The sequence below is a fragment of the Lepisma saccharinum genome, chromosome 1 (genome assembly GCF_977018435.1).
Source record: "Lepisma saccharinum chromosome 1, izLepSacc3.1, whole genome shotgun sequence".
Taxonomy (NCBI): Eukaryota; Metazoa; Arthropoda; class Insecta; order Zygentoma; family Lepismatidae; genus Lepisma; species Lepisma saccharinum.
The window spans coordinates 186064498-186078751 of record NC_139229.1 but is presented as its reverse complement, the minus strand read 5'-3'; the positions used below and the strand labels follow the sequence as shown (position 1 = coordinate 186078751).

Genomic DNA, 14254 nt, shown 5'->3' with positions numbered 1-14254 from the left:
TCCAACTACATTTAATATACCTTTGTTATTGTTAACTGCACATTTAATTGTCTTCTATCAAACATGTACAAAATATGGTAACAACTTAATTAGTATGCAAAATCCCTACCAGAAGAATAATGTTAATCTCTTAAAGATCCTCCCAACCCTTATATTCTGAGCTTTGCATTTCTTATGGTGGGTGGGCTACAATTGCAAATGACTAGTTTGTACTACATCTGTCTGATATGGAACAAATAAAAACCTAAATATAAATGGTTCATCATTTTGTGTGCCACTTTTTGTTTGTTTGTGAAAGATGGATCTAAGTGGCATATATGAGAATTTTCGTGCTATCAACAAAGTACTGGAATAAAATTTACCACTGATGATAACCAACAGTTTACCCATCCGTAAAAAATACAAATATTCAATGAAAAAGTAAATGGTTTATTCACCTCCTTATTTAATGTCTGTCTCAAATGGTTGCATAAAGTATGATGAAAAACTAAAAGAGAAAAGCATTTATCAAACGATAACCTATCTCAAGCAGACACGTAAAATTTGGAGACTTGTGCTCACCCATCCATAATCATGGCATCCAATGTAGTTTCTCCATTTTCATCTGGACTTCCTCCATAACCAACAGTTCCATCACATTGTTCATCTTCACATACTGAGCAGCCTTGTTCCACAGCATCCAAAGCTGACAAATGTTTGTCGTGTATTACTTCCCATGCTGGACATAAAAATCAATAACGAGAAATAAAAATCATTTCACAAGTATAAAATAGCAGTTATAATAATTAACATACTTTATGTGAACACAACTATTCTCATGGACAGGACAATTAATGTTTAAAAAATGTAAGATAATATAACCACAAACAGGTAGCAAGATGGTATCTAATACACACTTCATGTTCAAAATTTTAACATAAAATGAGGAAATAATTAAATACTCCTTGTTACCAGAGTACCTGATTGGATGGGTGGTGGACTATATCGAAGTGTTCGGAAGATTAATATGGAACTGGGATGTACCTACCTATGAAATGCAAGAAGGTAATATACAACACATACTATGTGCCAATAATTATGTATGGAGCAGAGACTTGGACAATGACAGAGAGAGACAAAAGAAAGATGCAGGCAGTGAAGATGAATTTTTTAAGGAGTACATTGGGGAAGACTAGAAGGGATAGAATAAGGAATGAGGAGATCTGACAGACAGTGGGGGTGGGGAAGCTTCAGGACAGGATAGATTGGGCACAGATGAGATGGTTCGGACACATGAAGAGGATGAATGCAGAAAGACTACCAGTAAGAGCTTACCATGCACAAAGAGTGGGAATAAGGCCAAGGGAGATAAAAAGATGTCGGTGGAAAAAGCAGATAGTGGAGTGTTAGAAGAGGACAAGATTGGAACACCGTGGAAAGAGTGGAGTGGTGGAAGATCAGGAAAAATTGGAGAGGCTTGACTTCTATGCCAATGCAGGCGGAAAACGACGAAGGATGATGATGATGACCCGAGTACATAAGGCAAGTAAGTTAATTTTTGTATCTGAGTATTCTGCTCATGGAGTATGCCAATGACTACAAAAGCTAGAATTACAACCAAAACTCAAGCTCCAACAAGCAGTCACTCTTAGACTTTATAAACTTGCCAAAATAATAAGTAAATAACCTGTGTAAAATGGTACTTCAGACATAGTAGAAGAGCATTCCACTAAAAGTGGTCCTACTCCAAATAAATAACAAAATGAATCACAGTGGGACCTCGATTTTATGTTTTTCAGGGGATCAAGCTGAAAAAACTTAAAATGTGTGAAAATGTAAACTTGAGGAAAATTTTATAGCATTTTGCTCTATTGCGACCGTGAATATTGGATGTACTATAATGCGGGAAAATGTAAAACCGAGGAACATAAAATCGGGATTCCACTGTCATCTGGAAATAATTATTATTTTTAATTGCATTAAGGTTTAAATGTTTGTGCATGCATATAACTTGAATATGTCACGAACAAAAATTATTAGCATCTGTAGCCTATATGATTCAGACAAATGACGTTAAAGTTTCATACAGGCTTAAAGCATGACCCAAGTAACACATTTTCGTTAATGCCTTTCATATGTTCAGGCTATGTCCTCATACCCAAGGTTTTTTTTTTCATTTGTTAGCAGATACCACAAAATATTTCATTACATGTGGGTCGGGAGGGTCGAACAGGTCTGTCAACTTGCCCTGGAAATTTGCATCATTTGAGAGTCACAAACAATCAGAAAGCTTGATAATTCTATTGTTAATAACAGAAATAACATTAATTTAGTTACTACTCGCATAGAATGAAGTACAGAATGCGTAAAATGGAAAAAATTAAGTGTAAAATACATGGGCCAGTTAATGTTTTCATATTCTAATATTTAAACCAAGAATAAATGGTTTCAAAAATTAGAATTTTATGCAAGAAGCAATGCCAGATATACAAGCCGCAAAACCCCGCAGTGCAGGGAGGGAGGGAGGCAGGTAGCCCTGTAGGGGGGCCTCAGCCATTGACATAGTAGAGGGTTCGTATATGTGTGTGTAAAAAATAAACGTAGTTACGCAGGGGTACAGAAACTAATACAATATATACAGGTAAAGTTAAAGTTCCCTGTTCATATAGCACCATGGCATGTGGGGGTTGAGCACCACCTATTTTCGATGGTGGCCATCTTGGAGGTGATGAGATCAGTCTTTAACCCATTTGATTTGAGGCTGGGTGGGCCGAGCTGCTTTATGCGGGGCAAAGCTGAAAACATTCCAACCTTACATCACCCACCTCAGGTTTCCCGCGTAGCAGTCAGACTAGAATCAAATCGGGCTAGAATTTCATGAGAAATGCAGTGGTGAAGGTTTCTTCAACCTATTTTTATTAAGGAAAAAGTTTCGACTGCATGATTGTAAAGAACGTATAATTTTTTAGGTGTGAGAACACAGTGTCATATCGTATATCACAACAACCCTTCCCATTTTAAAAAAAATTGAGTTCAATTCAATATGGCAGACGTCTGCTTGGTACACACCAAAGTGGTTCCCCTTAAGCCTAACCTGTTTCTATCATGACCAATTGTACCCAGCCTAACTCCTTCACTTTTTATAGGGGGTGTTAAGGGACATAACACCCTTAATCACCCTCATAAGTGACTGTATCAACATGATATCAAGAATTACATACACACACATACATTATATATGTGTATGTATGTATGTACCTAGGTATGTATGTGAATATATATATATAAATGTGTGTATGTGTGTGTGTAAAGGTAGGTAGGTAGAGGGAGGCCTTTGTTAATATTTTGCGGGGAGGCCCAAGATTTGTAGATCCGGCACTGGCAAGAAGTCACACAACATAAACATTATGGCTAAAATTTCCTCCTAGTTTAAAAAATAACAACAGTAGTATTAGTAATAATAAATTTGGTATAAAATTAATTTATTATATTAAGTTTATAATAGTTATTATTTTATAATAAAAATTATAAGCACGATGAAAATAATAATTATAATTGTTATTATCTTTAGTATAAGTTTTGATCAATTGATTGACAAACTACAAAAATTTCTGGCGATGCCCATGGTTCATTATGAAAATTTTACATTTTATGTGTGAATGTCACACATGTAATGCTGGAATGACCATATGGACAGTGTTAAAGATGGAGCTACTGCTAAGCATGTGCACCTGGTTCCCCTCGTACATCCGGTTAAGTTATGGATGTTAATATGAAACAGCGAAGTGGAGATTCTTTACAAGGTAAAAAAGTGGCAGCTGTGCAGTATATTGTTGTGCAATTATAACACCATTAAGCCTTGTTTCCATGATATGAAGAACTCAATAAGCTGACCAAAGCAGAAATTTATTTTATTATAACACATAAACTAAACGTAACGTTTCAACCTTCTAGCAAGGTCTTCTTCAATTCAGACTCTGTACCAAGTACAAATGTAACAAGGTACAAAACAGGATGATATATATACACAAAAATTACTCCCCTCCAGACTATTAGAAAGTTGTTTTCCTGGAACATTCTAGCAGATGGCCTTCCCTTGTCAACTGTACTTTCACCTGACAGGCGATTTAGCTAAACATTTTCTTTCATCTGGAATGTGGTTGGACTCTTTATCTCACGCTCTTTTTACTTTTTTCATTCTTCTTCTCTCTTGTCCTTTCCACTCTTTCTAATACCTTCTTCCATTGTTTGTTTATCTTCAGTTCCCCATTCCAGTTCACTGTGTCATCTTCACCTTTTTTCTCTATTTCCTTGGCCTCCTTCCATTTTCTCACTAGTATTCTCTTCTCCCTTCCTATCTGCTTAGCCTCATCCCACTCTGTCATGTCCTGTTTCTCTCGTGTGTTTAAATATCGCATTTCTCTCTCTCTTAAGTCGTACATCATCCCTATGTTGTTTCAACCTGTCTTTCAGCCTCTTTTTCGTTTCTCCTATGTACACCCTCTGACATTCTTTACATTTCACTTCATAGATAATCCCTTCCTCTTCCTCTTCTCTGTTTTCCTTTTTCTTGTTTGCATTCTTTGCTATTCTTAAGATGCTTCTCCCTCCGTTCCTGTAAGTTTTAATGCCCGCTTTCCTAAGCACTTTGCATATCTTTTCTGCGATAAGGAGTATGGGGAAGACCATATGGTACCCCTACAAGTTGATTTATTATTGAAAACTTGGAAATTTTTTAATTAACAAAATTACTTTCAAAATTTGATTATTTTTTAAAATAATACAAATATTATAGATCGATTTTACATAGATCTCACATTTTCTGAGCTAAAGGTGCTCAGGTATCTATTTAGTACATAATGATTACTTTATATTCCCATACGTATTGTTTATCATTCTTGAATATTCACTTGTCATAAAAACTTCGTATTGAGTTGATCGTTATGAGGAAAAATCCAGCAAGGGATGCAAATTCTTGAACAGAAAACTTTATAAGTCTTTAATTACATGTGTTTACTAAATGCTGAAAACATAATGAAGGACAATCTGATAAAAACACTATATTTACTTTCCAGTGTATGACATATTGAATAAAAAAATTGAAGGTCAAAACAAATATATCCTCTCGCAACAATGCCATTACCTGGACCGAAACAAATGGTCTCAAATGCAAGCTTTATGCTTCCTAGAGTGACTTCTGGCACTAGGTTTGCCTACACACTCAATATAGACAAGCCTCTAGCACGAACGTGTGCGAATGTCGAGCGTTACGGTAATGTTATGCATTTAAGGGTTAAGGTGGGATTTTTCTTTTCTCACGAAAATAATTTCAATTTTTCACATTACAAGTATTTATTCTAGTTCCTTTCTCGCTTTCGTAAGACACAATATGGTGGGCACAGTTTGGTGCATCGTGGATCATCAGTAGGTATGCAGTGTTTCCAACCTTCTTAATCGAAAAATGCCCCACAAACCATTTCCGGCAAGGTTAGGTTCGGTTAGATTAGGCAAGCATAGTTAAAATTTTGTTTGTAAAACAATGCGATACAGCTTTCAAAACAAAAAAAGTAATCACCTTCACTTCTTGCAAAACAACGGCATGGTTGGAAACACTGACAGGGGGTTACGTCATCAAACGTACGGAACATCCAATCCATGTAGAGGAAGAACGACAATTGTGCATCGGAGATATATTTCTCTTCGAAAATGCATGAATTCCTGGTCCAATAGATTCAACGATGAAAGAAAATACCTACACAAACTTTGAAAATGCCACAGAAACTCATTTCCGTAAGTAGTTTCTCCTGTAAAATTGGAGAAATGCATTTTCCCCAGATCAAACTGTTACCCATAAGTGATATGGATATAACCATGCATGGTTTTGAAACTGTCCAGTTGAATAAAACTTAATTTTACAGTATGTACAATCTTTTGGACATCCATTCAAGCATGAATCAAAATTAGATGATATAGAATGTGTTAAAAATGTAAATATAAACATTGGTGAACATCCGGTTTAGGCCAGTCCCTGTTGTTTCCAGTACAGATACGCATGCATACGAATAAGAAATAGCACTTGTTTCTATCGGTTGTGCAATTTGTGAAGAAAGGTATTTGTTAAAGTTTTAATGAAGTAGTGGACTTACTGAATGAATCCTTTGGATGATCAACTGCAGTGCAGATTATTGAATAGATAACATGTGTCATTGTCACCGCCATTTGTATAAGCAGACATATACAAGTATCTCATGTACACTATGGGTAGTACGTGCACGGCAAACTCAAAGCGTACAAAAGTTTAGATTATTTTGTTAATGGAAAAGTGAGGCAAATAGAGTGCTATAAAACTGGTGATATTCTTATAATATATGCTGAAGTGAACAGCAAAAATGCTAAGCGTTAGTGAAATTGGAAGAGATGGCCACACAAACCATGGCCAACATCTGAACGGAAAAGGGAAAACACTTCTGTGTGATAATCTCTATGCACTATTTACTAATACACAACCCTCGCAGAAATCAGTGTACCCTCTTAAGGAAAAACCAGAAAGTAAAGTGTGTGAAGTGCAGTGTGATACTAACCTCGTAACTCCAAACAAAAATGATGATATGGTAAAAGGTGAAGAAAAAATTAGTGTCAGTGTAGGCAATGTAACCACAATAAAAGGAAATGGTGAAAATGAAAAAAAACAATTGAAAACAATAAAGGTACCCTTCGAAAATCTACGAGGGAGGAAAAAGTACCATTAACACATGATAATACTTTTTTATGGGTAAAGTGACTGGAACACTGGATGGTATGGTAAGCTCTAAAAAGTCAGAAACCTTGAACATATTCCATCAAAATGTTCAAGGCTTAAATACGGATAAGAAAATTATGTTAGAAATCCACCTATCAAATTTCTCAGAAAAAATAGATGCACTATGCCTCACAGAACATTGGCTAAAGCAAGAACAACTCAAATATATAAATATCCCATGTTATAATCTCATATGTAGTTATGCTAGGCCAACCATAAGTAGGGGAGGGTCATGTATATATGTAAAGAATGACATAGAGGCAAATGAGTGCACAAAATTTTTGCATCTAAATTTAGAAAAACATTTCGAAGCATGCGTAATGGAATTACCAAAACATAAACTGGTTATTGTATGTACATATATACAGAACCCCAGACAGCGACTTAAAAATATTCATAAAACACCTGGATATCATCTTAAATTACTACCAACAGAGTAACAAACTTGTAGCAGTTATTGGCGATCTAAATATAGACTTTCTAAAAGGAAATCTAAACAATAATTTAAACACACTCCTTAACATGTATAATTTAGAACACATGGTCAAGCAACCCACAAGAATCACCAAATACACAGAAAGTGCACTTGACCAAATACTCATAAACCAACACCTATGTAACTGTGAGACATCTGTATTTGACACAGGTTTCTCTGACCATCAAGCTCAAATGTTTTCTTTATCACCAACCACAGTGACTAATCCAAAACACAGTACCAAAAATGAAACACAAGTTGTAAGCAGAAGGTCATTCAGCAAACAAAATATTAATTATTTTCATTATTTATTAAGCAAAGAAACGTGGAGTGATATTCATGAGTCCAATGATACAGATGAAGCATATAAGTCATTTCTAAAAACGTTCACTTATTATTTCGAAATAGCTTTTCCCAAGAAACAAGTTGGAACTTCAGCAACCCAAAAGAACCACTGGATAACACCTGGAATTATTAAATCTAGTGAAAGAATGAGATATCTAAGCAGAATCAGGAAAGATGGAGATGCCACAGCTGATTTTGAAACATATTTCCACAAGTATAAGTCAATCTATAGGAAAATAATAAAAAAGGCTAAGCAAATGCACAATGAGAATACCATCATAAATTCCAAAAATCTAAAACAATGTGGCAAATTGTAAACACAGAGCTACATGGAGGCAGCAAAAGAAAATAAAATATTACACTACAACATAATTCTGAGACTGTAAAGCAACCTCTCGAAGTTGCAACATTATTAAATGAATACTATGCAAATGCTGCGAAAATGTACTCCGCCCCCAACACTAATACCAGTCACAACACAAACAACTTAAAGAAATTAGGAACGTGCACCAAAACAATGTACTTGCATCCAGCAACTACTATGGAGGTTGAAAAAATCATACAGAAACTCAGACCTACTTGGTCGAGTAGTGTAGATGAAATCCCCACTTATGTTGTCAAACAATGCAAAGAATATATTGCAATCCCACTGTGCCACATAATCAATTTGTCCTTCACCGCAGGAGTTTTTCCACAAAAGCTGAAGGAAGCAAAAGTAATTCCAATATACAAGAAAGGAGATAGAAATAACTTAACCTACTACAGACCAATATATCTCCTCTCCCCATTCTCGAATATTTTAGAAGCTACCATGAACAATCGAATTGTATCATTTTTAGAAAAACAACAACTTATTTCAAATACTCAGCATGGCTTCCGCAAAGGGAAATCAACTGAATCTGCTGTGTTTCAATATTTGGAATATATAAGAGAAACATTAGACAAAACGGGACTCTTTCTAGATTTAACAAAAGCCTTCGACCTAGTACCCCATGAAAAACTATTACAAAAAATAAAACATTATGGCATAAGAGGCATCGCACATGATTGGCTCACATCCTATCTTAGCAATCGCATGCAAATAGTTGAGATTATCCACAGAAAGGATGACGGTGTGCAATCTAGCTTTGTCTCAAAACCCTGCACAATATCAAGTGGAGTTCCACAAGGTTCTATTATTGGACCATTACTCTTCTTAATATATATTAATGATTTGCCAATAAATTTAAATTCAGCAAAAACGACTCTTTATGCAGATGATACAAGTGTAGCCATCACTGGTGGTAAGGAACAAACCCTTAACTCTAATATCAAACAAGTAACAATCAAACTCAGCAAATGGTTTTCTGACAATAATTTAGTATTAAACAGCAGCAAAACTGTGGCTGTCAATTTCCATCACACAAGGAATAAAATGATAAATGAACCAAATGTTACATTAGGTAATATGACAGTAAATCACGCTAAAACAGTCAAATTCCTGGGAGTATGGATTCATGAAAGCTTAAAATGGGACCCACACATAGATCACCTCTCCGCAAAACTAGGTAAAATTATATTTGGCATTAATACACTGAAAACAATATCAAACTTAGAAACATTGAAAATACTATATTACACCATGTTTCAATCTTTATTAACATACGGTATAATCTTCTGGGGAAATTCCACTAATAGTAATAAAATTTTTGTGCTGCAAAAGAAAATTGTCAGAATAATAGCAGGAGCTAAGAGAAATACACCCTGCAGGAGACTGTTTAAAAATTTAGGCATATTACCCTCACCATGCTTGTATATACTTCATCTGCTGATGTATGTAAAAACTGACTTACGATTCCTTCAAATGTAACAACTCCTCACATAAATATTATACAAGGAATGGCAGTAACCTCACAATACCATCACACAACACCACATTATTTGAGAAAGGACCGAAATACATGGCTGTTCACTGTTTCAATAACCTTCCGAGTGACATAAAAATAATACAATCAGCTACCTCATATAAAAAGCATGTAAAAAATTCCTATTAGATCATTGTTTTTATTCTGTTAAAGAGTACCTGACAATAAATTGCAAATTGTCACATCCTAAATAACTCCTAGGACATGTATATGTATGTATTGATTTTATCTATTATATGTATGTAAATTTAATGTAAACCTTGCAACTAACAGCAAGAACAAGGAGAATCAATTATAATGTAATCAATGTTTTTTTAAATGTTATGTATAATATCTTCATACTTGTACCTATTTGAAAATAATTATTAACGGTAATGTGCTGACATGTTCCATACCATGTGTGGAAAACAACCACTGTACAATGGTCAAAAGGAATGAAATAAATCATATCATATCATTTGTTAACAAATCACAGAAGTAATAACATAGAAATGCTGGTAAATATGTGTGCCATCAACTTCACCTTTGTGCCTGAGGGATTTATGAAAAACGTATAATGAGACATGCCACTCTTACTTGCAAAAATTTAGATCAAACATCAAGGAAGCTTTCACACCGAAGCGGCAAGCAACATGGAAAATTTCATCTGAAGCAAACCATTCACCATTCATGCACGAGCAAAAGACCAAGGTGACCCGGCATTGATAAAATGGCCCAGTCTGAGTGACATGCAAGCAACAAGCAATATGTGCAACTTGCAGTGTTGCTTCGGTTCAAAAGTTGGTTTCCAAGAGAATTGTGTCACTTGTCGCTATGGTGTGAAAGCTTCCATTTCAACCGAATCGACATGTAAAGCTGTACGTGTCGCTTAGACTGACATTTTCTCAATACCATGCATTGTGTTGCCTCGTTCTGTTGTTCTGATTTGCATGATGATTTGTTTGCTCTAGAATATAGGAGCCTGTGTTGCTTGTCACTTCCAGTGGTGCAGGGACGTTTTTCAATTGGGGGGTACAAAATTCAGCCTGACATAAATACACACACGTATATACTATTTCAAACTTGTTGTTGATTGTTGTTGATTTGGTGTTTTAAGTCCACTTTATGCACAGTAAGGCTAATCGGGACTGGACCTAGAGCTCAAAGTGGGATCCGAACCACTGGTGCCTCCACCGGGTATTGAACCTGGGACCCCTTGATTACAAGGCGATGACACTACCACTGCGCCATCAGGGAGGCATATACTATTTCAAACGTAGTACCTATAGGTATAATGTGAAGGCATCAGAAATATTCCATTTTAGAACAGCACACGAATTTCCTGTTTCTTTAATTTAAAATGTGCATAAATAATTTTTATTTCATTGTTTTTCTTAGTATTTATGGTCATTTTAGAAACAGATTTTAACCAGATAACAATTACGAAATATATAAAGCTCTGGACCTTGTTCATGGGCTCATTTTGAATTTAACGAAACAGAATATCAGGAGTTCGGAATGTGAAAATTGCGAAATAGGATACATGTATTGATTTTAATGCAGGCTCAGATTAAAGGGTGAGGAGGATTTACCATATGGTAACGGGGCATAATTCGAAAAGGGAGAATGAAAATTTTCAAAAAATGATTCAAAATCACTTATTAGTACATAACAACAGATATTAGACTAAAATAAGAAGAAAAAAAAATTCATGCATTTAAGGGTTAAAGAATGTTTGGCAATGCATAATAGGCAAGTACCAGTGTCAAACAAGACGAAATGAACGAGTGAAAGGCATTTTCCCCATACCAAACTGGTACCAAAAACTACATTCCTGAAACTCAACAACGCTACAGAAAATTATTTCCGCAAGTACTTTCTTCTGTAAAAAGTAAGAAATCCATCTCCACTATATGGAACTGTTACCATGTGTTTAATACTACACATGGCCCAATCATACTAGCATTGCCTTTTATGTCCTTCCAAGAAAAATATTCTGAAATTGCCACAATTCGACGACAACTTTTGCATGACTCGTCCCCTTCCTCATCAGAAGAATAGTTGAAAATGACACTATATTTATATCATGAACATAATCTTTACCCACTTTCTCAAGGTGGGCATTTGCATCATTTTATCTATTAGCAATAAAATACAAAATATACTATTAAAGCACATAAAAATTATTTGTTACTAATATCATGACCCTCTTTCCAAATATCAGCAGAGGGGAATTTTTAGTGCCTTAAGACTACATTTTCACTCTCCATTATGGATAAATATATATAGAATTTCGGAATGACTTAAGATGACCGGACCCCTCTCCGATTTTCTTCATATTTGGCATACTCACTAATTGAGGCCTCCTAATCACGAATCTGAAGTTCAATTATGCTACATCGCCCGAATACCTCTCACTCATTTATTTTGTTAATTTTAGCATTGATACTTCCCTATTCTGCATTGTGGAAGATTCTTTAAGGTGAGGTTATGCCTTTTTCCATAAAATAGTGTCAACTTTACATATTACGACTCATTATTTGTCTTCCTTGTTCCGCTTGGGTAACAGACGATATGGCGTGCACTCGTCATGGATCATCGCGCGTCGTGCTTGTGTTTTGTCGATTTGGAGTGGGTATGCAGTGTTTCAACCTTCTTCACCGAAAAATACCTACTTTCGTGTTCATTATGTCATCACAAACCATTGATGGAGAGCCCAAAAAATCCATTCACGATAGCCCCAAAAATTATTCATGATAGCCCCACGAACCATTGACGGATAGCCCCAAAAACCATTCACGATAGCCCCACGAACCATTCACGATAGCCCCACGAACCATTCACGATAGCCCCACGGAACATTTTCGGCAAGGTTAGGTTAGGTTAGGTAAGCGGTTAAAAAAAAGAAAAAGGCACGTTTGGAAACACTGGCGAGACTGCGTGACTCTCGACGCTCGTGCCATCTGCAGGTACATAATGGAAACAACAGCATAATGTTGTCAGAAAATGCAAGTTCCTTACATAAAAAGTGATTATTTCTTGTTCTGCAGCATTCTATGGTGAAGGGCTAGAATGTACAATATAGAGAAAGTCTCCAATTTCATTAATTTTCGATATACTAACTAATTTTGGCCTCCTAATCACTAATCTGTTGTAAAAAACCGGAGGTCACGTCTGGAAATTGTACATTTTGATGCAAAATTGTTCGTTAGCACCAAAAACCATCCACGGGTAGCCCCAAAAACCATCCACGGGTAGCCCCAAAAACCATCCACGGGTAGCCCCACAAACCATTGACGTTAGCCCCCAAAACCATCCACGGGTAGCCCCACGAACCATTCACACGAGGTTAGGTTAGGTTCCATTAGCACTCATTTCACCCCTAAATTCATCGAATAAATAGGGATCGTACTAGAATTGAACATCATAAATCATTTTCTTGTAAAACAACGGCGTGGTTGGACACAATGACAGGATATTACATTTTTGTTCGTAAAACTACGCATATACACCTATATATATAAAAAATTCAATCGGCTTTTTTTCAAATTTTCAGACGTGACCCCCGGTTTCTTTCAACAGATTCGTGATTAGGAGGTCAAAATTAGTTAGTATACCGAAAATTAACAAAATTGGAGACTTTCTCTATATTGTAAATTCGCTCCGAAGTTTTTAGTTTCCGCGAAAGAAAATACCTCGAAGAACTTCCACAATGCTACAGGAACTTATTACGGTAAGTAGTTTCTTCTGTAAAAATAAATAAATGTGTCCGAAGGATAGTAAACAAGTACCCCAAATTTTAACTATGTTTGCCTACCTAACCGAAACTAACCTAACCACACGCCAATGGTTCGTGGGGCTAGCGTCAATGGTTCGCAATTATTTTTCAATTTCTAGACGATTCCGACATATTTTAACTTGAGATTGGTCATTAGCAGGCCTCAATTAATAAGTATGCCAAACATGAAGAAAATCGGAGGGGCGCCCGGTCATCTTAAGTCATACCAGAATTTCATATCGACTTACCTTTAACTGTTGCATTCGTAAAAGGCCAAGTATTAATAACTAATGGCAACATCTCTTCGTTATGTCTTTCCACAACGAAAATTTCACTTGCAGAAATACACACGATGTCTACAAATGGAAACAAATATGCACTAAAAATAAGACAGATTTGGAAGACTATTGCAGCATGCATTATTCAAATCACGTCGATTCCATGAACTTCAGAAAAATAGCAAAATCTTGGCATAACACTGGAAATACATATATACAGTCTTCTTTTCAGTTATCACTACAAGCAATGTCATACCCCATATCTTTACGATAAAAAAAAGATAAAATTGTTGACAGATACAAGTGTTTGTTTACCGGCATTGCAGCTGGCCACAGATTACTACTACTATATTGCAACTGAACTGGCTAACGGTGGCTTTTTCCCCCTCCAAATGGCGAGTACACAAACTCAGCTGATAGAGACGAAAGAGCCGGGCCAAGCCAGCCGACTCGCACCTATGCTCGCACATAAGAATGAATGTTATCAGAGCAAACAAATATTAAAAAATAATTTCATTTGTGCTATAACGGCAACTTCGGCAATTTGAGGCTATTATCATAGCTATTATGAGGCAAGCATCATGACCAAGGGGGCACATTGAATGCTTGTAGACCTGTAGATATACGAGAAAATTATGGCCTTGACGTAATATGCATCGCACAGATTCTGCTATCGTATCACAGATAATGTGTGGTGTTTACTTGTGGTTGTCCTTG

The 14254-nt window shown here is 36.0% G+C and overlaps 1 protein-coding gene across 1 annotated transcript in view; it reads right to left on the bottom strand.

Moving 5' to 3' along the window:
• LOC146005238 (N(4)-(Beta-N-acetylglucosaminyl)-L-asparaginase-like) overlaps window positions 1-13868 on the bottom strand; it is a 36566-nt gene extending 22698 nt beyond the window's left edge. The window contains exons 1-2 of the mRNA XM_083144325.1: window positions 13508-13868; window positions 562-718 (exon numbers count right to left, since the gene is read on the bottom strand). Of these exons, the coding sequence (XP_083000451.1) occupies window positions 562-718; window positions 13508-13679 (329 nt within the window). The 5' untranslated portion in view covers window positions 13680-13868. The remainder of the gene's footprint in view (window positions 1-561; window positions 719-13507) is intronic.
• Between the last annotated feature and the right edge of the window lie 386 nt (window positions 13869-14254).